Source organism: Capra hircus, chromosome 2 (genome assembly GCF_001704415.2).
Source record: "Capra hircus breed San Clemente chromosome 2, ASM170441v1, whole genome shotgun sequence".
NCBI classification, from domain to species: domain Eukaryota; kingdom Metazoa; phylum Chordata; class Mammalia; order Artiodactyla; family Bovidae; genus Capra; species Capra hircus.
This window is the reverse complement of record NC_030809.1, coordinates 43,873,585-43,900,061: the sequence shown is the minus strand read 5'-3', so window position 1 is coordinate 43,900,061 and position 26,477 is coordinate 43,873,585. Positions and strand designations below refer to the sequence as shown.

The following is a 26,477-nucleotide window of genomic DNA, read 5'->3' as shown; positions in this document are numbered from 1 at the left end:
TATAGCCCAGTACAAAATAAAAAGTTTAAATTTTTTTTTTTAAGTGTCTGCTACAGATGGACCATGAATTTGTGTCCAGTAAAGACGCAGCAAACCTATGAAGAGACTAGGAGAGCAAGGAAAAGTTCTGTGATGAACATTCTTTTCTGAAAATAGTTTTGAATAGGTAATAATAGTACATGGAACAAAATTGAAGCATGAGAGAATATAGAGTGAAAATTAAGTCTTCCTTTCTCACCATCCACCTCCATTTTCTACTATTGTTAGTGTCTTATATATCCTTTCAGAGATAGTATAGCAGGGATTATGTATGTGTAAATGTATTATAGGCATCAGCTCAGTTCAGTTGCTCCGTCGTGTCTGACTCTTTGCGACCCCATGAATCGGAGCATGCCAGGCCTCCCTGTCCATCACCAACTCCCGGAGTTCACTCAGACTCACGTCCATTGAGTCAGTGATGCCATCCAGCCATCTCATCCTCTGTCGTCCCCTTCTCCTCCTGCCCGCAATCCCTCCCAGGGTCAGAGTCTTTTCCAGTGAGTCAACTCTTCGCATGAGGTGGCCAAAGTACTGGAGTTTCAGCTTTAGCAACATTCCTTCCAAAGAAATCCCAGGGTTGATCTCCTTCAGAATGGACAGGTTGGGTCTCCTTGCAGTCCAAGGGACTCTCAAGAGTCTTCATAGATATATGTATATACTCATATTTTAGATATGGGTTTTATATATGTGTGTATATGTTAAACATACAGGTAATATATATGTTAATTATACCCACACAGGTGGTACAAATAAAATACTCTGTCTTTTACACATGTATCTTGGGGAACTTTTCATATCATTGCATGTGGATTTGCCTCAATTTTAAAAATAGGTGCCTAGCATTCAGTCTGATGGGTGTGTGTGTTCCCTCTCAGTTGCTCAGCCGTGTTCAACTCTTTGCGGACCCATGCCAGGCTCCCCTGTCCATGAGATTTCCCAGGTAAGATACTGGCATGGGTTGTTATGTCCTACTCCAAGGGATCTTCCCAACAAGTTACCAAAAAACCCCAAAATAACAAACTTTCTTCTGGGTATGTTATCTTGTATGTGTGTTACTGACCAGATGCCAATGATCTGTAAGATAAATGCCCAGGAAGAGGGTTGCTGAGTCAAATTTGAATTTGATAGACAGTACTGAACGTCTTTGAACCAATGTGCACACTCATGGGATTGACCATCAAGAGGTCAAAGAAGGGAAGTACAGGGGCGAGGGAGTTGAGGAGGAGGGAGGGGCTGGATAACAGTAAATGCCGGATGTGGAGATTCCGGTGGAGCAGTTCCTGCCGCTGACAAAATCCAGGGTGTGGCCACAGCCAGAAGTTGTTGGCGTGGGCTGGGGCGCAGGCAAGGTCGAGGAAGCAGAGGAAGTTAAGGAACCATGAGGTGTCAGAGTGACTCACTCAGATGATGAGCCAGTCAGTTCATACTGGTTAGTTCGTCATTATCTTGTAAAAGGCCGTTGGAGAAGCCTTCAGCTTCCCTTTAACTCTGGCAAGGAAAAGATGCCTATGCCTCCTGATCCTCTTTCCACTCTGTGGTGCAGAAAACTCTTCACCACTGGAGCTTGCTGAGGAGGAAATGCATCAAAACAACGTGGCTGCTTCCAGGGACAGGCAGTGATGTCTCCAGTTAATATTATGGCCCGTGTGGCTGTGGAAGCAGGTGAGTCTGTTTTACCAGATCCTTTGGCTTTCTAGTGAGTATCCATTAGGCCTGTGGATAGCTCATTTTACGACAACTCCAAACTTACAGGTGTTTATGACATTGTCAAATGAACGCTGGCCTGGGGAGATACTTCCTTGTTAATAAAATCACTAGCAATTATAATAACAATAGGGATTAAGGTGCTGAATCAGTTAATAATTGTGTTCAGTAAGTAGCAGAGAGAGATCTTAAAATCACTGGTTTAAACTAGAGAGGAGTTCTCTTTGCTCTCAAGTAATGTGTAAAGTTCAGGGATAAGCCTTCCACAAAAGGTGTAGCAGCTCCACAATGCCCTTGATGTCTCAGGTTCCTTCTCTCCTTCTGCTCTGCCTCTCTGGTGCTGACTTCCATCCTCATGGTTTCCGGATGGCTGCTGAAGTTCCAGCCATCATAACCATGGTTTCATGCTGGAAAAGGTCAGAGGTAAAAGGGATTATGCCAGATGAATCAGCACCTCCCACTCCCACCTTTTAATGAACTTTCACAAAAGTTTCACTCAGTAAAGAGAAATTTTCCTCTCACTGCACAGCTTACAGTCACGTGGTCATCCCTATCCGCAGGGAGCCTGGGAAACGGAGACTTTAGCAGGACTCCTTGCAGCCCCCAACAGATTGGATTCTGTTAATAAAGAAAAAGAGACTAGATATTGGCTCTGGGAGACTAGGTATTGGCTAGGTAACTGGCAATATCTCTCAAATTTCCTAGACACTTTACATTTTAAAAACATGATTTTTTTTTTAATAGTGGTAAAATCTGTATAACCTGAAAGTTACTGCTTTAGCTATTAAAACAATTATTTATTTGGCTGTGTCAGATCTGAGTTGTGGCATGCCGGATCTTCTAGTTGTAACATGTGGGATCTAGTTCCCTGACAAGGGATCGAACCCCGCCCCCTGAATCGGGAGCACAGAGTCTTAGCCACTGGACCACCAGGTCAGTCCCACTATTTTCGTTATTTTTTAAGTGTACAATTCAGTGACATTAAGTACCTTCACAGGTGTTGTATAGCTATGACCACCATCCATTTCCAGAACTTAATCAGCTGCATCAGAAACTCTGTCTCCATTAAACAATGACTTCATCACCACCCTCATCTCCCCTCAGTCACTGATAACCCCTATTCTACTTTCTACATCTTTGATTTTGCATATTTTAGGTACCACAGGTCATACAATATTTATCCATTTGTGACTGACTCCATTTCGCATAGTATTTTCAAAGTTCATCCAATTGCAGCAAGCACCAGTACTTCACTCCTTTCCGTGACCGAATAACATTCCATTGTATGGATATGCCACATTTTGTTTATCCAATTACATGACACTTGGGTTGTCTTAGTCCGTTCAGGCTGCTGTAATGAATTACCACAGACTGGGTTGCTTCTAAAGAATAGAAGTTTATTTTTCACAGTTCTAGAGGTTCAAAGTCCGAGATCAGAGTGTCAGCATGGTCTGGTTCTGGTGAAGGTCCTCTTCTGCATGGCAGAAGGCCGACTTCTCATCCTGGTAGAAGGGGAAAAGGATCTCTGTGGGGCCTCTTTCATGGCAACACTAGTCCCTTTCATGGGGGCTCTACCCTCATGACATGCTCACCTCCTAAAGACCCTGTCTCAGTACCATCACATTGTGCATTAGGATTTCAAGATAGGAATTTGGGGGAGACAGAAACATTCAGACCATAGAGGTTGTTTCCAAAGTTTCACTACTGTAAATAATGCTGCCATGAACATTGGTGTATAGACATCTGTTCAAGTTCCTGCTTTCAGTTCTCCGATTCCACCCACGTGGTAATTCTCTGGTTAACTTTTTGAGATGCTACCAAATGCACTTTACATTTTATCTACTCTTCACAAACTGGCCATTGTTGAAATCACACATTGAAATTCTGATGGAGAGGGGCCTCCTACGCTGGATCCAGGTTATCCCCGGCAGGCTGATACTGCCCATTGCCTCCACTGGGGGACTCCCGTGAGTTATATGCCTCAGTGAGCTGGATGGAATTTTTATTTTAGAAATGGGAAACAAATGTAAGAGGCTGAATCAGCAGTATTCCCACTCTTCTCCTGGTAATGAGAGCTCTGCTAACTTTCCCAGACTCTGCCCTTTGCAGCCTTATTGGGTCTATACTGGATTCCCTTGACCAGTGGAGACTTGGAACCATAAAGTTCCAGGAGGGAGCTGTTTTCACTCCTATGTTCGACCTCAAGCCAACCTGTCACAGATTTATCAAGGAGGGGGAAGGTGGCCTTAGTTCATCTCATGCTCCAGTAATAGTTCTAAGTGTGCGTTCTAGTGGATAAGAACGTGGTCACCGGAGCCAGATGGCTTGTGTTCAGATCCCAGCTCTACTATTTGTTGTGTGATCTTCATTAAAATTATTTCACACTTCACTGTGCTTCAGCTTCCTCACCTATAAATAGGGGATGAATGACGGTGCTTTACTTATTTCACATGATTGCCATGAGGGTTACCTGAGTTGACGTGGTTAAGCAAGTACTTTAGAAAGGTGCCTACACTCTGGAAGGGCTCTGCAAGTGGGGGTCATGTTAGCAGTACTGACCTTATGATTATGCCCAAGAATGTAAATTCTCTAAACCGTAACAGTTAATAGAGAACTGATTATAGATTACCACTGTAGCTCTGGTAATTAAAAACAAAAGAACAAAATTAGGAGGACACAGATGAACGAAGCATGGAGAGACACAGTCATATGGTTTGAAAAAGCCATTAGACTTTAACTGTCTTTGGCCTGATGTCACAAGCTTAGAAAATGCTAACAGTTGGCCTCTGAAATTTGTTAGACCGGCCTGATTCTGTGATCTATATCTGTAGCAAGATATTTATTCAGTAGTCACCTTGTGCCATCTATAGGTCAGTATGATTTACTGCAATAACTGAAGAGTAGGCTGTGATAATCTTCGGACACAAAATGATTGACTTGATTTTCAAATACTACTCACACCTCCTTTTTGCTTGGGAAAGCCTTTCTCCTTTTTTTGGTTTGTTCTTTGCTTTTGTTTTCGGTAGATGCAATGCTTTTCGTGACTAAAAATAATCCTCTCTATGGAACAAGGGGAGAAATTTTGCCTTGAGATGCAGCTGTGAGTGAGGAGGGCATTGCATACCCAGATTCCATTTGCTCACACGTCCCTCACAACCAGGAAATCCTTCCTTCTATGTTAAATGGCCAAGATGTCATTTTAAAAATCCAGTGAAGCTTGCATTTTCCCACAGTAAGGGGGGTGAACCAGGAATTGGAGCAATTTCTGCTTTCTATTGTCCTGGTGTTTTATTCTTAGCACCAGTGGCATAGGAAAGGCCATTGATTGTGATGCAGGGAACCCTAAGTGCTGTAAGGGGCAATGCAGGCAGGGGAAATCAGGGAGGACTGTCTGGAGGGGATGAAGTAGGCTCTGGATTTTAGAAGAATGCGGGTGGCAGGAAAAGGGATGACTGGTGGCGATGATGACCCATTGCCCTCTATACTATACTCTGTGTTTACTGATCAAGAAGGCCTCATCATATAAAAAGAAGAAACTCATTTCTCATAAGCCTGCCTCGTATCAAGCTTTTTCCTTTGGGTCTTCATGTCTTTGTCTCTTTCCTGTTTCCATTCTAAGTTCCCTTACCCTCTTCCTGGTCCAAATCATACTAGTTTCCTTTAGTTTCTGGAAAGCATCATGCTCCCCATCACCAGAGGTTTTTGCATCAGCTGCCCACCCCCACCCCCTGTATGGAACCATCCTTATCTTGGTAACTCTTCTTCATCCTATAGACCTCAGATGAAAAGTCACTTCCAGAAGGAGGCCCTGCCTGATCCCCCAGACCAGGTGGAATCTCCTTGTACATGCTGTGCTTTGCATTCTTCCCTTTCTTTTGGAACTCCCATCACACTTGTCAGGTTACAGGTCTAACAGATGTCTTTTCTATACTGCAAGTATGGGGCTGTCTGTATTCCCATGGACCAGAAAGAGGCCCATGCAAGGGTCAGGAAGGAAAAAATAGCAGAAAAATTGTACATCTTCCATTATTAAGTTTTCTTTGATGGTTTATTTTAGAGGCCAAGCTAACAGTGCCCAGTCACCAATGCATGGTAGTATTGGTGTAGGAGAATGTAGTGGGTACCATTTTTTCAGTCCAGAAATGGGGCAGGTGCTCTGGTGGCACTCTGTGGACAGAGGAGGGACAATGCTCTAGGGTGGAACTTCTGCCATCACTCCTGCCCCTGGGGATGGAGTAGGATGGTAACTCTGCAGGGTCAGGGGTGGGGGAGAGGGAGTGGGCGAGTGCTGGTTGGAATATAGGACCATCAAACTCAGGAAAAGGGAAAGTGGACTTTCCCCCTTCAATTAATTGAGAAAAGCCATTTCCCAGAGTGCAGAGGAGAATTGGAAAGATGGATTAAGTCCGTAGTGCAATCTTTTAAAATGTACACGATATTAGATAGTAAGCTATACATAAACCACAAAGAAGATTGTGCAGAGGCTTAAATGGGTTGACACCAACTGTGGATCCAAGCATTATGAACTGAGAGGAGATAGGATGAGAAAGACTAAGTGACCCAGTTCTAAGCCTCATCTTTTATCTTGAATATAATAAAATCTTGAGGTCTTGTTAAAAAAAATAACGTATATACTATTTTGAAGGTGAGAAAGAGAAAAGGTATCCTGTGAGGTTAATTTGGCTGCAGTATTTAGGGTGAATTAGAGAAGACTGGTCCGGATCAGAAGAGTGAGTGTTAGGGCTGGAATGGACTTCACGAAGCGGCGTTTGAAGGAAGACTTAGAGCTCAGAGTCTTTGGGGTGCTAAGGGTCCCAGTGGGGCATCTGGCTTAGTACTTAGCGTCAGGATAGTCCTGTGAGTGTCCTGCCAGGATTATTTGAGGCTCATGAGAGAACTGCTTTGGGTTGCCAGCAGGAAGCACCTGGCTTGGCAAAGCTGGGACAAAAGTAGGAACTGGTGTTAGCATGCCATCGTTTGATTGGCCAAAGAGATGTGAGATTGACCAAGAGGAGGGGAAGACACTAGGTCTTGAGGGCTATACCATGATAATAGTATGTTCTATGGGAAACGAAGTCAAGGCACAAGGAAGCTCCCTGACCCTCCTTTAAGTTTTAGGAAAACCCTCATAGACTCAGAGGGAGTTGCTTAGGAATGTAGCCACGGACTTGACTATGATCTTTGAATCCAGCCTGGTTAACACCACATTGCTTATTTTGACAAGGGAAAACCCCAAGTGCTGGATTTAGGAACATGTACTGAGTTTTTTTATTGGCCATACGGTTGGCTCCCCTAAGGGAAATGTTTCATTGAGCAGGTCATGTTCTAAAGCCATTCCTTGCTGGTCAAGTTCTTCAAAGTTTCTTCTTAGGAGCTACCCTTTGGAAAGAGCACTGACCTGGCAGGGGAGAGTCTGGGTTCTACTCCCAGCCTCACTACTCTGAAACTACGTCTATGAACAAGTCACTTCACCCACCTGGAACCCAGTTTCCTCCCTATAGCTTCCATCTCTCACATCTTATAACTCTAAATATGGTGCAGTCACTAGAGATAGTGATGAAGCTCATCTTGGTTCTAGAAAACAAATACAGGTTCTGGAAAACAAATATATCGCTATGAAGGACTGTGTCCCCTTAAAATTCATATGTTGAAGCCCTAACTCCAAAGAGCAAAATAAACTCGATTCTGGAAAAGAAGATACTCCTCAGCTGTGACACTTATAGTCTGTGTCTCTTAAAGCCCTAGTGATTTGTCTGAGATGTTTTCTCTGACTCCAGCCAATTCTCTGATGCCAACTGGGTCTCCAACAATTTACCCCATCTACCTGGAGTCAGGAAGCAACAGCTAGAACTGGACATGGAACAACAGACTGGTTCCAAATAGGAAAAGGAGGACGTCAAGGCTGTATATTGTCACCCTACTTATTTAACTTATATGCAGAGCACATCATGAGAAACGCTGGGCTGGAAGAAGCACAAATTGGAATCAAGACTGCTGGGAGAAATACCAATAACCTCAGATATGCAGATGACACCACCCTTATGGCAGAAAGTGAAGAGGAAGTAAAGAGCCTCTTGATGAAAGTGAAAGAGGAGAGTGAAAATGTTGGCTTAAAGCTCAACATTCAGAAAACGAAGATCATGGCATCTGGTCCCATCACTTCATGGGAAATAGATGGGGAAACAGTGGAAACAGTGTCAGGCTTTATTTTTTTGGGCTGCAGAATCACTGCAGATGGTGATTGCAGCCATGAAATTAAAAGACGCTTACTCCTTGGAAGGAAGCTTATGACCAACCTAGACAGCATGTTCAAAAGCAGAGACATTACTTTGCCGACTAAGGTCCGTCTAGTCAAGGCTATGGTTTTTCCAGTGGTCATGTACAGATGTGAGAGTTGGACTGTGAAGAAAGCTGAGTGCTGAAAAATTGATGCTTTTGAACTGTGGTGTTGGAGAAGACTCTTGAGAGTCCCTTGGACTGCAAGGAGATCCAACCAGTCCATTCTAAAGGAGATCAGTCCTGGGTATTCATTGGAACGACTGATGCTAAAGCTGAAACTCCAGTACTTTGGCCACCTGATGCGAAGAGTTGACTCATTGGAAAAGACTCTGATGCTGGGAGGATTAGGGGAAGGAGGAGAAAGGGACGACAGAGGATGAGATGGTTGGATGGCATCACTGACTCAGTGGACATAGGTTTGGGTGGACTCTGGGAGTTGGTGATGGACAGGGAGGCCTGGCGTGCTGCGATTCATGGGGTCGCAAAGAGTCGGACACGACTGAGTGACTGAACTGAACTGAACTGAACTGAACCTGGAGTTAGCATTAGATCCCACAAACTAAAGGACTACCCCCTTTTCAGATGTCAGTTGCAAGTTCTGAGCCACATGTCCTCTGATCAACTAGCTATAAATTGGGGGTTCTGATGATCTTTTCCTCAGGTTTGAAGATTTGCTAGAATGGCTCACAGAACCCAGGAAAACTTTATGTTTACAGGTTTACTGGGGCTTTGTAGATGGTACAGTGGCAAAGAATCCACCTGTCAATGCAGGAGATGCAAGAGACTTGGGTTCAGTCCCTGGGTTGTGTCTCAGGGTCCCTGTGAGGAGTCCCAGGGAGCTGATGACCCCAAGTGATAGTAAACATGTGTCCATGGACTTGATCTGGACCTTGAGTGTCTGTGGGGCAACAGCAGGTCTTGCCTGGGCTTTCTTGGTGCAATAGGATGTTGAGATTACTCAGTGGGATGGAGAACGCAGGCCAGTGGCCAGTTCCATGCTCCTGTGACCACTGTGTCTAGTCCCTGCTGTGAGCCTGTGAGCCTGAGATTGGCAGGCCAATCTCCCGAGGCCTGCAGTGAAACCTTCTTGATTCTTGTTCCTGTTTTTGGAAGTATGTCTAATTTGGAAAGAGACCACACTGCCATCTGACTCCACATTGTACTCTCAAAACTGTGTGTTAAGCAAAATTATTTCCTTTTCTTTTATCTGGCATTCACCCAACAAAATCAGAGTTCCAAATGTCACGCCAAAGGCACTTGCTTAGGAATCTTGAATATGAAGGAGTTTTCCAAATTCTCATAGAAAAAATTATTTCATTTTACAGAAGTTTCTAATTTTTTTAAGTTTTTTTTTGACATGGACCATTTTTTAAAGTCTTTCATTAAATTTATTACAATATAGCTTCTGTTTTATGTCTTGGCCTTTGGCTCCAAGGCATGTGGGATCTTGACCAGGGATCAAACCCACACCCCCTGCATTGGAAGGTGAAATCTTAATCACTGACTGGATCACCAGGATGTCACCTAGAAACAGATATTTTAAAAAGTATGTCCATCTAAAATGTGTAGTCTATGGGCCAGATAGATTTTTCTATACTTAGAATTTTTGATTTTCCAGAATGTCTGAGATTTTATTGGTTAGTGCATACAAGATTGCATACATATATTTTATCTCCATAGGAGAATAAACTCTTTTCACCCATGTCAGAGGCATTTAAAAAAACAAGATTACCTTGCTAATGAGAATATTTATCATAGGAAGTAGGAAGTATTATAGTATAGGAAGTATCAGGAAGTATTATGATAAATATTTTCATTAGCAAGGTAATCTTGTTTTTTTTAAATGCCTCTGACAGGGGTAAAAAGAGTTTATTCTCCTATGGAGATAAAATATATGTATTAAAAACTATAGGGGCTTCCCAGGTGGCGCTAGGGGTAAAGAACTTGCTTGCCAATGCAGGAGATAGAAGAGGGTTCAATCTCTAGGTTGGGAAGATCCCCTGGAGTGGGAAATGGCAACCCACTCCAGTATTCTTGCCTGGAGAATCATATGGACAGATGAGCCTGGCCGGCTACAGTCCACAGGGTCGCAAAGCTGGACTTTAGCACACAGGCATTAAAAACTATAACACTTGGAATTAGTTGGAGTACTGTGTAAGCACACAGCATGATATTTTTATAAATGTACAGGTGTTGACGCCTGCATCTAACTCACTTCTGAATCCTTCACAAACCCCGCTCACTACTCGGCATGATACAGCCTTGCTAAAGCTTCATTGAATTAGTTTTTTAAAAAGTAAATAGTCTGAACCACTTATTTGCATACCTCTGGAGTTTCCTTAACAGAAATGGGAGCCTTATTCAAAACAGACTAAGAGAAAGGCCCAAGGGAGCACAGATTTTCAACTTGTGGTTTCTGAAATGCACAGTTCATGGGTGTCTATTGCTTGCTGTCTCTTGACACTTCCACATTCAGTACAGTGCAGTTCATTGCTTTGATCTATTTTCTTTTATGCTTCACTGAGCATGTAGTTGCAGGCCAGATTTTAAAAGCCATCCATAGGTGGCCAGCTGTCTGGTGGTGGATCTGAAAAGAAGGAGCTATCACTCCCTGAGACACTCACTCTGGAGGTGAGGACAGCTCAGCTTCAGCTTTCCGAATTTCTGTTCTCCCCTTAGGCTCTCAAAATCTGTCAGAATTCTTGGTTGTAGGCAATGCAAACAGACATCAACTGATTTAACCTCACTAATTAAAATGACATTGGGCTGCTTGTAGGGTCGTTGGCCGAATAGGAGATCCAGGCTTGGAGGTAGAGGAGCAAGGCACAATACCCACAGTCGGGCCACTCCGCGCTCAGGGAGGGCACCACTGCCGCTGCCAGATGCTGTGCTCTCCTGCTGACGTGGCAGCACTTCTGCTCCAGGTAGAGGATGGGGACAGCATCTAACCACTGCTGCCGTGGAACTGTGATCTTGCCACCACCTCTGGAGAGGGAGGGCCTCAGAGTCACCTCTTCGTTTCATCACTAGCACCAGATTCACAGTCCAGAGGGGGTGCTTCTGATTGGTGGGTCCTGGATCCTAGACCCATATAGCTACTTGCAGGGGGTTCCTGGAAAGGTAATGTCTGGCATTTCAGTTTTTATAATGGCGAGTGGCCTCTGCCTTTCTTGAAGACTCATAAGAAAGGCAATTCCTCAAATAAACAGTAGGCAGCTGAAAGAAATGACAACTGTCCATGATATGAACTAAACTATACCAACATCGGAGAAGGCAATGGTACCCCACTCCAGTACTCTTGCCTGGAAAATCCCACAGATGGAGGAGCCTGGTGGGCTGCAGTCCATGGGGTTGCACAGAGTCGGACACAACTGAGCAACTTCACTTTCACTTTTCACTTTTATGTACTGGAGAAGGAAATGGAAACCTATTCCAGTGTTCCTGCCTGGAGAATCCCAGGGACAGGGGAGCCTGGTGGGCTGCCGTCTATGGGGTCGCACAGAGTCGGACACGACTGAAGCGACTTAGCAGCAGCAGCAGCAGCAGCATACCAACATCAGGCTTCAGAGGTGGCTCAGTGGGTAAAGGATCTGCCTGCAGTGCAGGAGCTGCAGGAGATGTGGGTTTGATCCCTGGGTTGGGAAGATCCTCTGGAGTAGGAATGGCAGCCTTCTCCTGTGTTCTTGCCTGTGAAGTCCCGTGAAAGAGGAGCCTGAGGGGCTACAGTCCATGGAGTCACAGAGAGTCGGACATGGCTGAAATGACTCAGCAGTCATACCAAAGTCACTGCCTCTAAGAAAGAGGATAAAAACTTTACTGTACGCAGATTATTAAAAACCAAGCCAAACAAAAACTACCAGCAGTAACCATGAGAGCAAGGAGATACGTTATTCCTTGCCTTTGAAAATCCTGCTTATCATGAGAACCATTTCAAATGTAGTTGTTTATAGTTTACTATACGAGGAGCTTTTAATTTTGTCTAAATATTTTACTTAAGGGAATTTTGCTTTTTCTTTTTCTCCTTCAGAAATCTACATTATTGGTGGGCTATGTTATTGGGTTGATGTGGGTTATTTTTCATTCATGGAGGTAGATAAATTGTATATAGGGATTATGCCTCTAGAAACTTCCAAATGGAAGAGCTTCAAAACCTCTGTGGGGATAATCAGGCTTTTCTTAACTCATTTAGTCAATATCTCCTTGGATTGAACAAGAAGTCAGAATTAGAGCCTAATAGGCCATTTCTATTTAGATGGGAAAAAGTGTCCTATTTCATTAGGTTTGTACTATGTCACTTTGTCACCAAAAGTTTCTAGGTCATATAATTTCACTCGTACACAGAGGTGCAGACTCAGAGCGCTGGGCACGTGGCGTGGTGGTGAGAAAAGGAGAGACTGATATGGTGGGAAGGGTGAGAAGTCAGGAATGGAGGTTCCTGAATTTTGCTGCCCAAGATTACCTCCCAGGGAGCAGCCTCCCAGCCTAAACCCTACTGATGTTGGACCAGTTATTTCAGATAGTCCAACATAGTCCAAAACAATGCTACAAATGAATTGGGGTTGTTCTAAAATGATTTTCACCTCCTCATTGACAATAGCAAGTCTTGATCCAAGGGAGCATAGGGAGTAGGTATTAATATATACACACATGTATAATACTTCTATACATCATTGTTTAATTAATTAGCGAATTAATTCACTCTGTAACTATTTACTAAGACCCTATTATGTACTAAGCATCACACTGGTTTACAGTTGCTACCTCATCTAATAATCCCTCTAACAACCCTATCCTCTGTAGATCAGTTCCTTCCCCTATTTGAAAGATAAGACAATGAAGTTCAGAGAGCTCAAGAGGCAGAAAAACTTGAATCCACATCACTTGTCTCCAAGTCTGTGATTCTAGCCACTGTTTCTTGTGATCTGAATACCACCTCTGAATACTGAGGTGACCAGCAGACAGTATCTACCCTCCATGGTGGCTGGACGTCAGAAAAGAAAAGAGACATCACCATACAGTGTGATTTTTCTCTATAATATTATTGTGTGGATTTTGAGGTTTGTGCTTGCTCAGTTGTGTCTGACTCTTTGAAACCCTGTGGACTGTAACCCACCAGGCTTCTCTGTCCATGAGATTATCGAGAAAGAATACTGGAGTGGGTTGCCATTTCCTACTCCAGGGGATCTTCCAGACCCAGGGATTGAACCTGCATCTCTGCATTCTCTGCAGCTCACTGCATTGGCAGGCAAATTCTTTACCACTGAGCCACCTGGGAAGCCCAATACTGTTGTATCAAGAGCCCAGAGGAGAGATATCTAAGCCAGCCAAGGTTTGGATGGGAGGTAGTTCATGAAGGTTTTTATGTTTTCAAAGGTTCTTCTTTTATTTAGTGATAAAATTTGATAATGAGTTTGATGTCCTTTTAATTAAATTAATTAATTTATTTAGGCTGCACACTGTGGCATGTGGGATCTTAGTTCCCTGACCAGGGATTGAATCTGTGCCTCCTACATTGGAAGCTTGGCGTCTTCACCACTGGACCACCAGGAGGTAAAACGAGCTTAGTGATGAAGGGTGACGAAGATGTTTCACAGGAAAAACATATGTACAGGCATAGAAGTGTGGCATGGAACAGGCACACACCTGTTCCATGGCTCGTGTGCATAAAAGGAGACACACACAGAGAAAGAGACTCTGAAACATGGCTAGAAGGATATGCAGAAATAGTGTAGGTGAAGAAAGGGTACAGATTTGAGAGCCACTTGGAGAGTAGATTCAACAGGACTTGATGACTGATTATATATGAGGAATGTGGGATCCATAAATTTTTAAAAAGAGTATCTTTCAGAGTAGTATTAGGTTTACAGTAAAATTAAGAGGAAATAAAGATTTCCCACATATCCCGCCCCCCACGTGCATAGCCTTCCCGTTACAAATATTCCCCAACTAGAGTGGTACATTTGTTATACAGATGAACCTATGTTGACACGTTACTATCCAAAGCCTGTAGTTTACATTAGGATTCACTCTTGGTGCACATTCCATGTGTTTGGACAAATGCGTAATGGCATGCACCCTTTATTATAGTAACATATACTATATGTATCATTGTTTAATTCGTTGCCCTTCAAATCATCTGTGCTCCATCTATTTATCCTTCCTTTCTTAATACCCCCTGACAACAATATCCATTGTCTGGACCTACCACAGTTTATTTATCCACTCACTTACTAGAGGATATCTTGGTTGCTTTCAAGTTTCATTGTTGTTGTTGTTCAGTTGCTAAGTTTGTCTGGCTCTTTGTGACCCCATGGACTGCAGCATCCCAGGCTCCTTTGTTCTTCACGATCTCCTGGATTTTGCTCAAAGTCATGTTCTTTGAATCAGTGATGCTATCTAACCATCTCATCTTCTGGTGCCTCCTTCTCTTATTGCCTTCAATTTTTCCCAGCATCAGGGTCTTTTCCAATGATCCAACTCTTTGCATCAGGTGGACAAAGTATTGAAGCTTCAGCTTAAGCATCAGTCCTTCCAATGAATTCAGGATTGATTTCCTATAGGATTGACTGGTTTGATCTCTTTGCAGTCCAAGGGACTCTCTAGCACCAAAGCTTTCTTTATGGTCCAACTCTCACATCTGTACTTTACCACTGGAAAAACATGGCTTTGACTATACAGACTTTTGTCAGCAAAGTGATGTCTCTGTTTTTGAATGTGCTGTCTAGGCTTGTCAAAGCTTTTCTTCCAAGAAGCAAGTATCTTTTAACTTCATAGATACTATGGCTACAGTCACCATCTGCAGTGATTTTGGAGCCCAAGAAAATAAAATCTGTCACTGTTTCCACTTTTCCCCCTTCTATTTGCCATAAAGTGATGGGACCTGTTGCCATGATCTTGGTGTTTTGAATGTTGAGTTTTAAGCCAGCTTTTTCACTCTCCTCTTTCATCCTCATCAAGAGGTTCTTTAGTTCCTCTTTCACTTTCTGCCATTAGAGTGGTATCATTTGCATACCTAAGGTTGTTCATATTTCTCGTGCAATCTTATTCCAGCTTGTGATTCATCCAGCCCAGCATTTCACATGTGTACGCTAGAGTCAGGCATGACTGAGTCACACACACACACACACACACACACACACACACTCTGCATATAAGCTAAATAAGCAGGGTGACAATGTACAGCCTTATTGTACTCCTTTTTCAATTTTGAACCAATCAGTTGTTCTATGTCTGGTTCTAACTGTTGTTTCTTGACCCACACACTGGTTTCTCAGGAGACAGGTAAGGTGGTCTGGTACTCCTATCTATTTAGGAATTTCCCACAGTTTGTTGTGATCCACACAAAAGCGGTAGCATTATCAATGAAGCAGAAGTAGATGCTTTTCTGGAATTCCTTTGCTTTCTCCAGGATCCAGTGAATATTGGCAATTTGATCCCTAGTTCCTCTGCTTCTTTAAAACCAGCTTGGAAGTTCTTGGTTCACATAGTGCTGAAGCCTAGCTTGAAGGATTTTGAGCATTACCTTCCTTGCACATGAAATAAGTGCAATTGTATAGTAGTTTGAACATTTTTTGGCATTGCTGTTCTTTGGGCTTGGAATAAAAACTGACCTTTTCCTGTCCTTTGGCAGCTGCTGAGTTTTCCAAATTTGACTCAAAACTGACGTACTGAATGGAGAACTTTAACATCATCACCTTTTAGGATTTTAAATAGCTCAGCTGAAATTCCATGACCTCCGCTAGCTTTGTTTATGGTAATGCTTCCTGAGGCTCTCTTGACTTCGCACTCAAGGATATCTGGCTCTAAGTGACTGACCATGCCATAGTGGTCATTTGGGTCATTAAGGCTTTCCTTGTACAGTTCTTCTGTGTATTCTTGCCACTCTTCTTAATCTCTTTTGTTTCTGTTAGGTCCTTACTCTTTCTGTCCTATATTGTGCCCATCCTTGCATGAAATGTTCCTCTGATAGCTCCAATTTCTTTGAAGAGATCTGTAGTCTTCCCCATTCTATTGTTTTCCTCTACTTCTTTGCATTGTTCATTGAAGATGGCCTTCTTATTTCTCCCTGCTGTTCTCTGGAACTCTGCATTCAGTTGGGTATATGTTTCCCTTTCTACTTGGGTATATGTTTCCTTTTCTACCTTTTACTTTTCTTGATTCCTCAGCTATTTGTAAAGCCTCCTCAGACAACCACTTTGCCTTGTTGCATTTCTTTTTATTGGGGATGGTTTTGGTCACTGCCTCCTGTACAATGTTGTGGACACAGTTCTTAAGGCACCTGGTCTACCAGATTCCAGGTTTTAGCAGTTATGGATAAAGCTGCTATAAATATCGTGTGCAGATTCTTGTGTGAACATAAAGTTTTCATCTACTTTGGATAAAGAAGAAGGCATGTGATTGCTGGATCATATGGTCAGAGTATGTTTAGTTAGTTAAGAAATCACAAAACTATCTTTAAAGTGGCCGTACCATTTTGCATTCCCACCAGCAGTGAATGAGGGTTCCTGTTGCTCCTCACCAACTGATGTTGTGATAGTTCTGCATTTTGGCCATTCAAACTGTGTAGTGGTATCTTATTGCTTTAATTGACATTTTTCTGATAACATGATGTGAAACATCTTTTCATACGCTTATTTGCCATCTGTATCTTTTCTTTGATGAGGTATTTTTGAAGGGCTTTGGCCTATTTTCAGACTGGACTGTTTCTTTTCTTATTGTTGATTTTTAAGAGTTCTTTGTGCATTTTGGAGAACAGTATTTTATCATATGTGTCTTTTGCAAATATTTCCTCCCAGTCTGTGGCTCGTCTTCTCATTATTTTGACATTGTATTTCGCAGAGCAGAAGTTTTAAATTTTAATGAACTCTAGTTTATCAATTATTTCTTTCATGTATTGTGCCTTTGGTGTTGTTTCTGAAAAGTCATTACCATACCCAAGCTGCCATACCCTAGGTTGTCTCCTATGTTATTTTATAGGGGTTTTACAGTTTGAAGTTTTAAATTTGGGTCTATGATCCATTTTGATTTATTTTTTGTAAATAGTGTAAAGTTTGTGTCGAGTCTTTTTTTTTTTTTTTTTTGCATATGGATGTCCAGTTTCTCCAGCACCATTTGTTGAAAATAGTGTCTTTGCTCCACTATATTGCTTTTGACTCTTTGTCAAAGATTAGTTGACTATATTTATATGTGCCTGTGTCTGGGTTAAATTCTTATTTTATTCATAGTGTTAATGGACACCTGCTTTAAACCAAGTACTGTAGTAACTTTTGGAAATACAGGGTACAGTAGGAGAGATGTCATCCCTGTTCTCATGGATTGTACAGTGTATAGAAAAGAAAGGATCAAAGATAGCTCAAGATTTCTCATTTGGCTGATGGGTCAGGAAATCCAGAAGCAGCACTAGGTTGATGTGGGGAGATGCTTAGTCTTGGGGAGTCTGACATTTCTGTGTTTCATAAAAAACAGCCAGTAGGTAGTTGGGCATTCAGATGTGGAGCTAGGAGAGCTTGAGCTTGAGATACAGATTTGGGCACCATCTTGCCTGGATATGGTAGTGGAAACCATGCGTATAAGTGTGATTGCTCAAGGAATGTGTGTTGGGGTTGGTGGGGAAGAGAAGGAGTCAGACAACGGAATTCTGAGGCACTCTAGCATTTACAGGAAGAGAAATGGAGAGGACCACAGAGAAATTGCAAACCGGTGGTCAGAGAGGTGGGAGGGAACTGTGAGAGAGTCATGCTATGGAAGTCAAGTTGTTATGAACCGAACTGTGCCCCTCTCCCCCTGCCCCACACCAAAATTCATTTGCTGAGGCCCTAATTCCCAATGGACCATGTTTAGAGGTAGACTTTAAGGAGATAAGTGAAGTCGCTCGGTAGTGTCTGACTCTTTGCGACCCCATGGACTATAGCCTACTGGGCTCCTGCGTCCATGGGATTTTCCAGGCAAGGGTACAGGAGTGGGGTGCCATTTCCTTCTCCAGGGGATCTTCCTGTCCCAGGGATCAAACCCAGGTCTCCCACATTGTGTGCAGACACTTTACCATCTGAGCCACTAGGAGAGAAATAAGGTTACATTGGGCTTTCCTGGTGGCTCAGATGGTAAAGAATCCACCTGTGATGTAGGAGACTTGGGTTTGATCCCTGGGTTGGGAAGAACCCCTGGAGGAGGGCATGGCAACACACTCCAGTATTCTTACCTGGAGAATACCCATGGACAGAGGAGCCTGGAGGGCTACAGTCCATGAGGTCACAAAGAGTCAGACACGACTGAGTGACTAAGCACAGCACAAGGTTATATTAAGTCATACTGATGGAACCCTAATCCAATAGGACTAGTGTCTCTATAAGAGGAGGAAAAAACACCGGAGATTGCTCTGTCATACTCCACATGCATAGAGGAGAGGCTATGTGAGTACTCAGAGGGGCTTCCCAGGTGGCGCTAGTGGTAAAGAGCCTGCCTGCCAGTGCTGGAGATATAAGAGGCATGGGTTTGATTACTTGGGTTGGGAAGATCCCCTGGAGAAGGAAATGGCAACCCACTCCAGTACTCTTGTCTGGAGAATCCCATGGACAGACGAGCCTGGCAGGCTACAGTCCATGGAGTGGCAAAGAGATGGACATGACTGAAGCGATTTAGCACCCATGCCCGAGGACTCAGAGAGACAATGTCATCTCTAAGTCAGAAAGAGAGGCCAAACTGGGAACCAGCCCTGTCAGAACCTTGATCTTGGGGATTCAGCCTCCAGAACTATGAGAAAGCAAAGGTCTGTTGTTTGAGCCACCTAGCCTATGGTATTTTGTTATGGAAAGTTGAACAACTCCAAGGGAGGAGAGAGTTTCAAGGATTGTTTAAAGAAAGATAAATGTCAACAAAGGTGGGAGTAGACATGTGCTCTCTGAATTTGGTAATCCTGTGACCCTAGCAAGAGCAAGGAAGGACCAAGTCTGTCAGAAGATAGACTACAGTGAGATTACATCAGCAGGAGGAGGGGACCACGTGTTTTATACACAAGCATAGCCTCCAGGCTGGAGTCTGGCAGCTCCTACCATCTGTGTTTGTAATTCTGTAAACTCTTTGTGCAGATTCCCCCAGGGACCAGCTTTGCAGTGGTTCATGATTGTGAACCATGTAACAGCCGGCCATGTGCCGGCTTAGGTGTAGTCATCTCGACCAGTGAGGCAGCCTTATTTAATAGTATGAGGGATGTGAATTTAGTGCTTTCTAGGCACCAGGCATTTGTCCTAAACCCTTTGCATATATTTTCCCATGTAATTTTTACAACAACTTTATGAATTAGGCACTATTATTATTATGCTCATTTTTCTTATGGAAAAACTGAGCTATAGTTTCAAACAACCTGACCGCAAGACTCAAGCCTTTAACCACTATATTCTGTAGCTCATATCCTTTTAGCATCTGCTTCCCAGGTGACTTGGTGGTAAAGAATCTGCCTGCCAATGCAGGAGACTCCAGAGTTGCCAGTTCGATTCCTGGGTCAGGAAGATAGGAAATGGCAACTGCAGTATTCTTGCCTGGAAAAGTCCATGGGCAGAGGAGCCTGGCAATCTACAGTCCATGGGGCTGCAAAGAGTCAGACATAGCTGAGCAGCTGAGCAAGCATATCCCTGTGTTTCAGACCCCTGGATCTGCCCTGTGGAGGCTTGAGGAACTGACTTGTGTCCTCTGGGCCTCAGGATCCTAACAATGCACTGTGTAGACTTTGGGGAAGATGATTCTCTAGGGTGCTTTCTGACTCTCATGGTCCATGATCTGATGGTTTAGACTAAATTATACTCTAGTGACCTGGCATTAACTTCTGCATAAAAGTTAACCAGAAGTTTTCAGTCAGGATCAGTTATCAATCACCAAGGGGGAAAGGGGAGAATAGGGTGAACTGGGAGATTGGGACTGACATATATACATTGTTGATATTATGTATAAATAGATAATTAACGAGAACCTAATGAATAGCTCAGGGAACCCTACTCAACGCACTGTGGTGACCTAAAGGGGAAGGAAATCCAAAAGAGAGGGGATATGTGTATACTTATAACTGATTCACTTTGTTGTACAGTAGAAATTAGCACATTGTAAAGCAACTGTACTCCAATAAAAATTAATTTATGAAAAAGATCAGTTATCAGGACCATGAGAAGACCCTGTATTGAGTGTCTTGCTTATAAGACACCACCCCCTATTTATGCAGGCAGGGAACATGGGGAGCCCCCCAACAGTTGACAGGGAGTGGGGCATGTACACAGGGTGACCGGGAGGCTTGATGTAGGCTCCACTTCAGGCAGGATGCTAGTGGACTTGGGAGAAGCCCCTGACTCTACCCCATGTTGCTGCTTCCACCCATTGGCTGGGAAGTGAGGAGACTGCTGGCTGAGGGTCCGTGATCAAGAATTTCATGGAGGAGAACAATTAGCAGGTCACCACCACAGCTGTTGAAGGGTTTAACAGTGCCACTGCTGTCTTGGGGTACGTAAGGGTCTGGGGAAATTTTTATTCCCGTGCCCTTGTCCATCTAAGCAATTTGACTGAAAGCATCTCACAGAATTTGATGGATCCATGTGAAGTCCATATGACTTGTCAATGAAGACATAGATTGGTGAGTAGAGAAGAGGTACTTAAGTATTTACTTATTGTCCTGTTATTGTACATAAAGATCCCTGGTTAGATCTGGCAATCACTTTGTAATCTTTGTTGTCAAATTCATGATTCCTGGATAATTTTTTGTATGTGCCATGATGAAAAGGTAGCAATGCTATTATCACGTCATGGCTCCTCAGAACCTGTTTGTATTGAAACTGTGTAGACCTTCTGGCTTCTGTCGTCTACTCATCTCATTTATTTAATGTCGATTACAGCATTAGTCATTATACAGCATCATCCGTCAGGCTGCCTGTGAATACGGGCTTCCCGTGCTTGTCACACGTGTTGTTATTGCACTTCTCTGAGAATGATCACAAATACAAGTCAGACTCAGAGCACACAGGAAAATGTGAACAATCATTTGGTTTTTGGTCATGTTCAGAATTTTGTAGCATAAGATGGAACAGCATATCTTTCAATCGCATCTTCTTTTAAAATTTGTAGATCATTATCATTCTGTTCCTAGAACGTGATCTTCTTCCACGATGACTACACCTCCGTCTTTCATACACCACGCAAGCTGGGAGGAGAGGTGAAGCGCTCATAGGCAGGTGGGGAAGAGTGTGGTTTCATTCATGTAAGGAATCAGTGTCCCATGCCAGGCACAGCTTAATACTGACCCAAGAGAGCATGAGGTCACCAGCCAATTGGAGGCGGGGTTGGGGGGGGGGGGGTTTGCCTCACTTGGAAGGATATGTAGTGGGAGGCAGAATGGTGCTGGGGGAGGGGCACAACATAAAGTACACCTGCCCCATCCTGCCTTCCTTAGTGCTATAGCTGGAGGCAGCTCTTTGGTCAGGACGTGGACAGATTAGAGTCTGTGCACCTGTCTGCACATGTGGCTCAAACTGGAAGATTGGCTGGTTGTTTGCTACTGCTGCCATAACAGACTATCTATATATTTAGTGGCTTAAAGCAACTCATCTATTATCTCACAGTCAGAAGTCTGGGTGCTCAGCTAGTTTTCCATCCCAGATTTCACAAGGCTAGAGTCAAGGACTGGGCAGGTCTGTGATCCTTTCTGGATGCTCCAGGGGGGAATCTGCTCACAACCTCATTCAGATGGTTGGCACAATTCAGCTCCCTGTGGTTATAGGAATGAGGTTCCCATTTCCTTACTGGATGTTGACCAGGTGTCGTTCTCAGCTAGAGGCCACCTGCATTCCCTGGCCCATGGCCTCTTTTCACCCATCATCAATGCCAGCAGCAGTAGGCTGTCTTCCTCATGCTTTGAATCTTTTGCATTTTCCCTTTCATCTCTTTCATCTTCTGCTTCTGGCTGGAGAAAGTTCTCTGCTTTTAAGGGCTCATGTGATTAGATTGGGCCCACCTGGATAATCCAGCATACTCTAATTTCTCTAATTAAGGTCTATACCTTAATTATATCTGCATAGTCCCTTTTGCCTGGAGAAGGCAGTGGCAACCCACTCCAGTACTCTTGCCTGGAAAATCCCATGGACGGAGGGGCCTGCTGGGCTGCAGTCCATGGAGTCGAGAAGAGTTGGACATGACTGAGCGACCTTACTTTCACTTTTCACTTTCATGCATTGGAGAAGGAAATGGCAACCCACTCCAGTGTTCTTGCCTGGAGAATCCCAGGGATGGGGGAGCCTGGTGGGCTGCCATCTATGGGGTCACACAGAGTTGGACACGACTGAAGTGACTTAGCAGCAGCAGCAGCAGTCCCTTTTGCCATATAACATAACAGATCATAAGAGGTTCTAGGGTTTGAAGTATGAACATCTTTGGAGGCCATCATTCTGCCTACCCCTGGGATCAGGGAATAAGCTTCACCCAAATTAGGATGTTAGCACCATTCTGGCAGTTCAACACTGCAGGGACCTAGGAAAATAAATACCCTACTGGCCATCAGGAGCAATCTGCTTAGCAGTCCACCCTCTTGGAATGAACCCTGGCCATTGAGTCTGGGGCCACCCCATGAGCATGGTCCCAGAGCTCCTTGGATCTTGTGGTCCCCTCTCCAGGCGGATAGGGGGTTTGGGGCAGAGGGCTAGAGTGTGTGAGAACATCCCCAAAGGGAGAAGCAAGGACAGACCAACATAGGTCCCTGTTTGGGTTCCTGCCTAGATGGTACTGCTAATTCTGGGTGTTCCCAGGCACTGGAGAAAAGCTCTTGAAATGGGCCAGTATAGGGGCCCTGCTTACTTGGTTCCAAGGGCAAGACAGTGCTGCTTCCAGCAACTAAACTGATAAGAACTCCACTTTCATTTTCCTTGTGTAATATCTCCAGAGTGCAGGCCAATGCCCTGTTGAGTTTGACCTGCTCAGGCAACGTTGTATAGCAGAGCCTCCAGGGGCTTTCATTTCAGCCTTTGCTCAAGTCCCAGATATTGTTTCAATAGCCCATTCTGGCTGGATGACCTTGGACAAATTACTTCGTTAGGAGAGCCACAGTCTCTTCATCTGAGTAATGAACTGAGGGCAATGATAGTGAACACCAACACTCTGAGGGCTGACAGATATCACAACTACTTTACACTTGTATCTGCCTCGTTATTTCCACCTTTTAATGTTGTGATGATCAAGTAAGTTGACATATTATAAAAACTCCTGGAATACAGTAAGCAATCCACGTGTGCTATGTGCTCATCTTGTCTGGCTCTGTGACCCCATAGCCCACCAGGCTCCTCTGTCCATGGGATTCTCCAGGCAAGAATACTGGAGTGGGATAACATTTCTTATCCTCCTAACCCAGGAATTGAACTCGCAGTCTCTTGCATCTCCTGCATTGGCAGGCGGATTCTTTACCACTAAGCCACCTGGAAAGCCCCCAAGCAGTCCAGACATCCAACAACAAGCGTCAACTGAGCTGGTAAATGCTTAACAACTGGCTCTCTGGGGAAGGAGAGGAGGCAGACTTAGAGCGTTGCCGATGGCCAGGGTGTACAGACACCCACCCAGCTAACTTCAGACTAACAGTATGGTGTCACTGAATGCAGAGTTGAGAAGCGATGCTAACCATTGGCTCCGTGGGCAGGGGGAGCCAGATTCAGCACCCACCAGAAGGGTGAGCTCTTCATTTGTTCCAGTTACGGTGTTCACGCTGGAGACACAGTGATGCATGTGATGGCGCTTATAGTTCTCCTCTTGGCGCTCTTTTTCCTCTCCCCAACTGAAAGTCCGAGTCTCCCAAATGCTTTGTAAAGCAGACCTAGTTCTGGGTAGAGAAACGTGAACCTGGTAACCTCTCAAGGTGTCTGTCGGCTCTTGCCTGAACCAGAAGAGGAAGTGTTATTTCTGGTTTCTTTGCAAGCCAGCAGTCTTGTTTCCACAGAGCTGAGTCGGGTAAGATTAAAGCCAGAAGCTGGCTCCTCTCATTGGTTTGGGGTTTGGTGTCGGTGGAGATATTTCATTTCCTGGAGGCCCATTTCCTCGCGCTAGGAGGGGAAGGTGCTGGCTCATCCATTCATTATCGTGAGGACTGACTGACCCTGGTGAGAACCAGAGTCATTTCCCAGTTGTCTGAGATCTCACCCCTAACCACGCTCACGCGTCATTCTCCCAAGCACGGCGAGGATGCCAGGGGTTCCATTAAATTAGCATGTGGTCTTCTTAATACGGAAGCCATTGAACGGTTCTCAAGCGGGAGAGAGACTTTTTGCAGATTGTAGAAGGAAGCAGGCTGTGAAACATCTATGAAGAATACTTGGAAATGCATAAACTGGTAAAACTAGAGAGCAAGTAGAAGTAGGTTGTCTCTACCTCACCATCTTGAGTCATTGAACTCATGTACTGTAAGTTGTTTTATATCATTTCTCAGAAGCCAATCCCTTTTCTCACATTGTTTCCATGCAAGATGGCATTGTGAGGGAAGGAAAGCATAATGTAAGCACTATTGTTACTGGTGTATAAAAAGGGCCATTAACACAACATTGTGGGTCAACTATACTTCAATTTTTAAAAAAATGTTTTTCTTTCTGGAGAAAAATATTAAAAAATAAAAAGGGCCGTTAAAACAAAAGTTAATATCTGCCCTTCTTAATACACCCAAATGGAAATTAGCATAAAAGCTGGGATCCTGATGGCGTGCATGTGTGTTTGTGCGTACAAACTTCAAATAAAATTTATTTGGGATGTTTAAGATTATTTTATTTATTCATCTTTTAAACCACATTTGGAAAATTAAAATGTGTATTCATATGAGTTCAAGCTAAATACCTAAGTTTTAGAATACAGGACAAATTCTCAGAAATTCAAAAGGGCTCTCCAATATAAAGAGAAAGAACAAATTAAGACTCAAGGATAGTAGAAAGTAGAAAAAGAACTGCAGGTTAGTTTCAGAGCAGCATTTTGGGGATGAGTTGGGTGTTTGTTTTTATTTCACTAACATATAGGCGCCAGGTTTTTCCATTTTGGATAACTCAACTGATATCTCATCTGTCAAGGATTTAGCCTTATGAGTTAGTTTCCACAATAGTGTTTACATTTGATATAGAGTAATGTATCATTTTCCAGGTTGGAGCTTTGGGGTTCAACATGGCAAACGTGCAATGTACATGTTTAGTCACTCAGTTGTGTCTGACTCTTTGTGAGCATTTGGACTGTAGCCTGGCAGGTTCCTCTGTGCATGGGATTTTTCAGGCAAGAATACTGGAGTGGGTTGCCATTGCCTTCTCCAGAGGATCTTCCTGAACCAGGAATCAAACCTATGTCTCCTGTGTCTCCTGCATTGCAGGTGGATACTTTATCCACTGAGCCGTGGGGGAAGCCCCAATTAACAATCCCCGTTAGACATTAGACATGGCTCAGATGGTAAATAATCTGCCTGCAATGCAGGAGACCCAAGTTCAACCCCTGGGTTGGGAAGGAAATGGGGAAGGAAATGGCAACCCATTCCACCAGATCATCAGACATGGAGATAAATCTTATCGGATGTGAATGATTGGGGAAATGTGCACTAGGAATTGAATTATTATTTTGCTGCAATTTTAAAAAATCTCATACATTTTCCTTTTTTTCCTTGAGGTCTTGGAGACAATCTGATCATTATAATTTTGCAATTACAATGAAAAATTAATATCCATTAAGTGCTTTCTGTGAAGGTAGTATTACTCTTTGTTTCTGAAATGAATCTTTAATATTAAAAAGATACCCTAAAAGTTGGCTTATGTTGACAAGATACGGCAACAGGAAAACATGGAGCTCTGAGGTCAGCAAGCAGTAGAAATTCAGTTGTGAACAATGAAGTGCCAAAATGTCATTGTAAGAGGGTACTGTGATAATCTTGAATGTTATAGGGTAAGACGCCCAAATTTTAAAATCATCAGTGACTTCTTTTTGTCTGAAAAATTCAAAGCAGGGAAAGGGTGATATAATGGTGTGATATTATCAGTACTTTTTAAGACATATGTAGAAATATATAAAGGGTAGATCGGAAAAGGAGAGGATAGAAACACGAGTTAGGAGTAAGACTGCCAGATAAAGTACAAGGTGTCCAGTTAAATTTAAATTTCAGATAAGCGAAAAATATTTTTTTAAGTTTACGAATATCCCATGCAATATTTGGGACATGCTTGTACTAAAAAATATATTTGTAGTTTATCTGAAATTCATATTTAATTGAGTTGCCTGTATTTTTATTTGCTTCTGACAGTCCTTATTTAGAAGGCTACTGTAAAACTCCAAGTAAGAAGTAAGTAGCAAGGGTCAACCAGAGACTGCAGGAAGAGACTGATAGAAGGGTATGAATGTGACGGAACTGAGGAAGGTAAAATCAACAGGATCTCACAACTGGGAAGAGAAAATTATGTGGCTTGAAATACTGTAATATGGGAAGA

The 26,477-nt window shown here is 43.4% G+C and overlaps 1 protein-coding gene across 1 annotated transcript in view; it reads left to right on the top strand.

Annotated features, from left to right (window-relative positions):
• The window catches only part of CTLA4 (cytotoxic T-lymphocyte associated protein 4), a 63,987-nt gene continuing 38,935 nt past the window's right edge, over positions 1,426-26,477 (top strand). Inside the window, exon 1 of the mRNA XM_005676404.3 lies at positions 1,426-1,701. Within this exon, the coding sequence (XP_005676461.2) occupies positions 1,659-1,701 (43 nt within the window). The 5' untranslated portion in view covers positions 1,426-1,658. The remainder of the gene's footprint in view (positions 1,702-26,477) is intronic.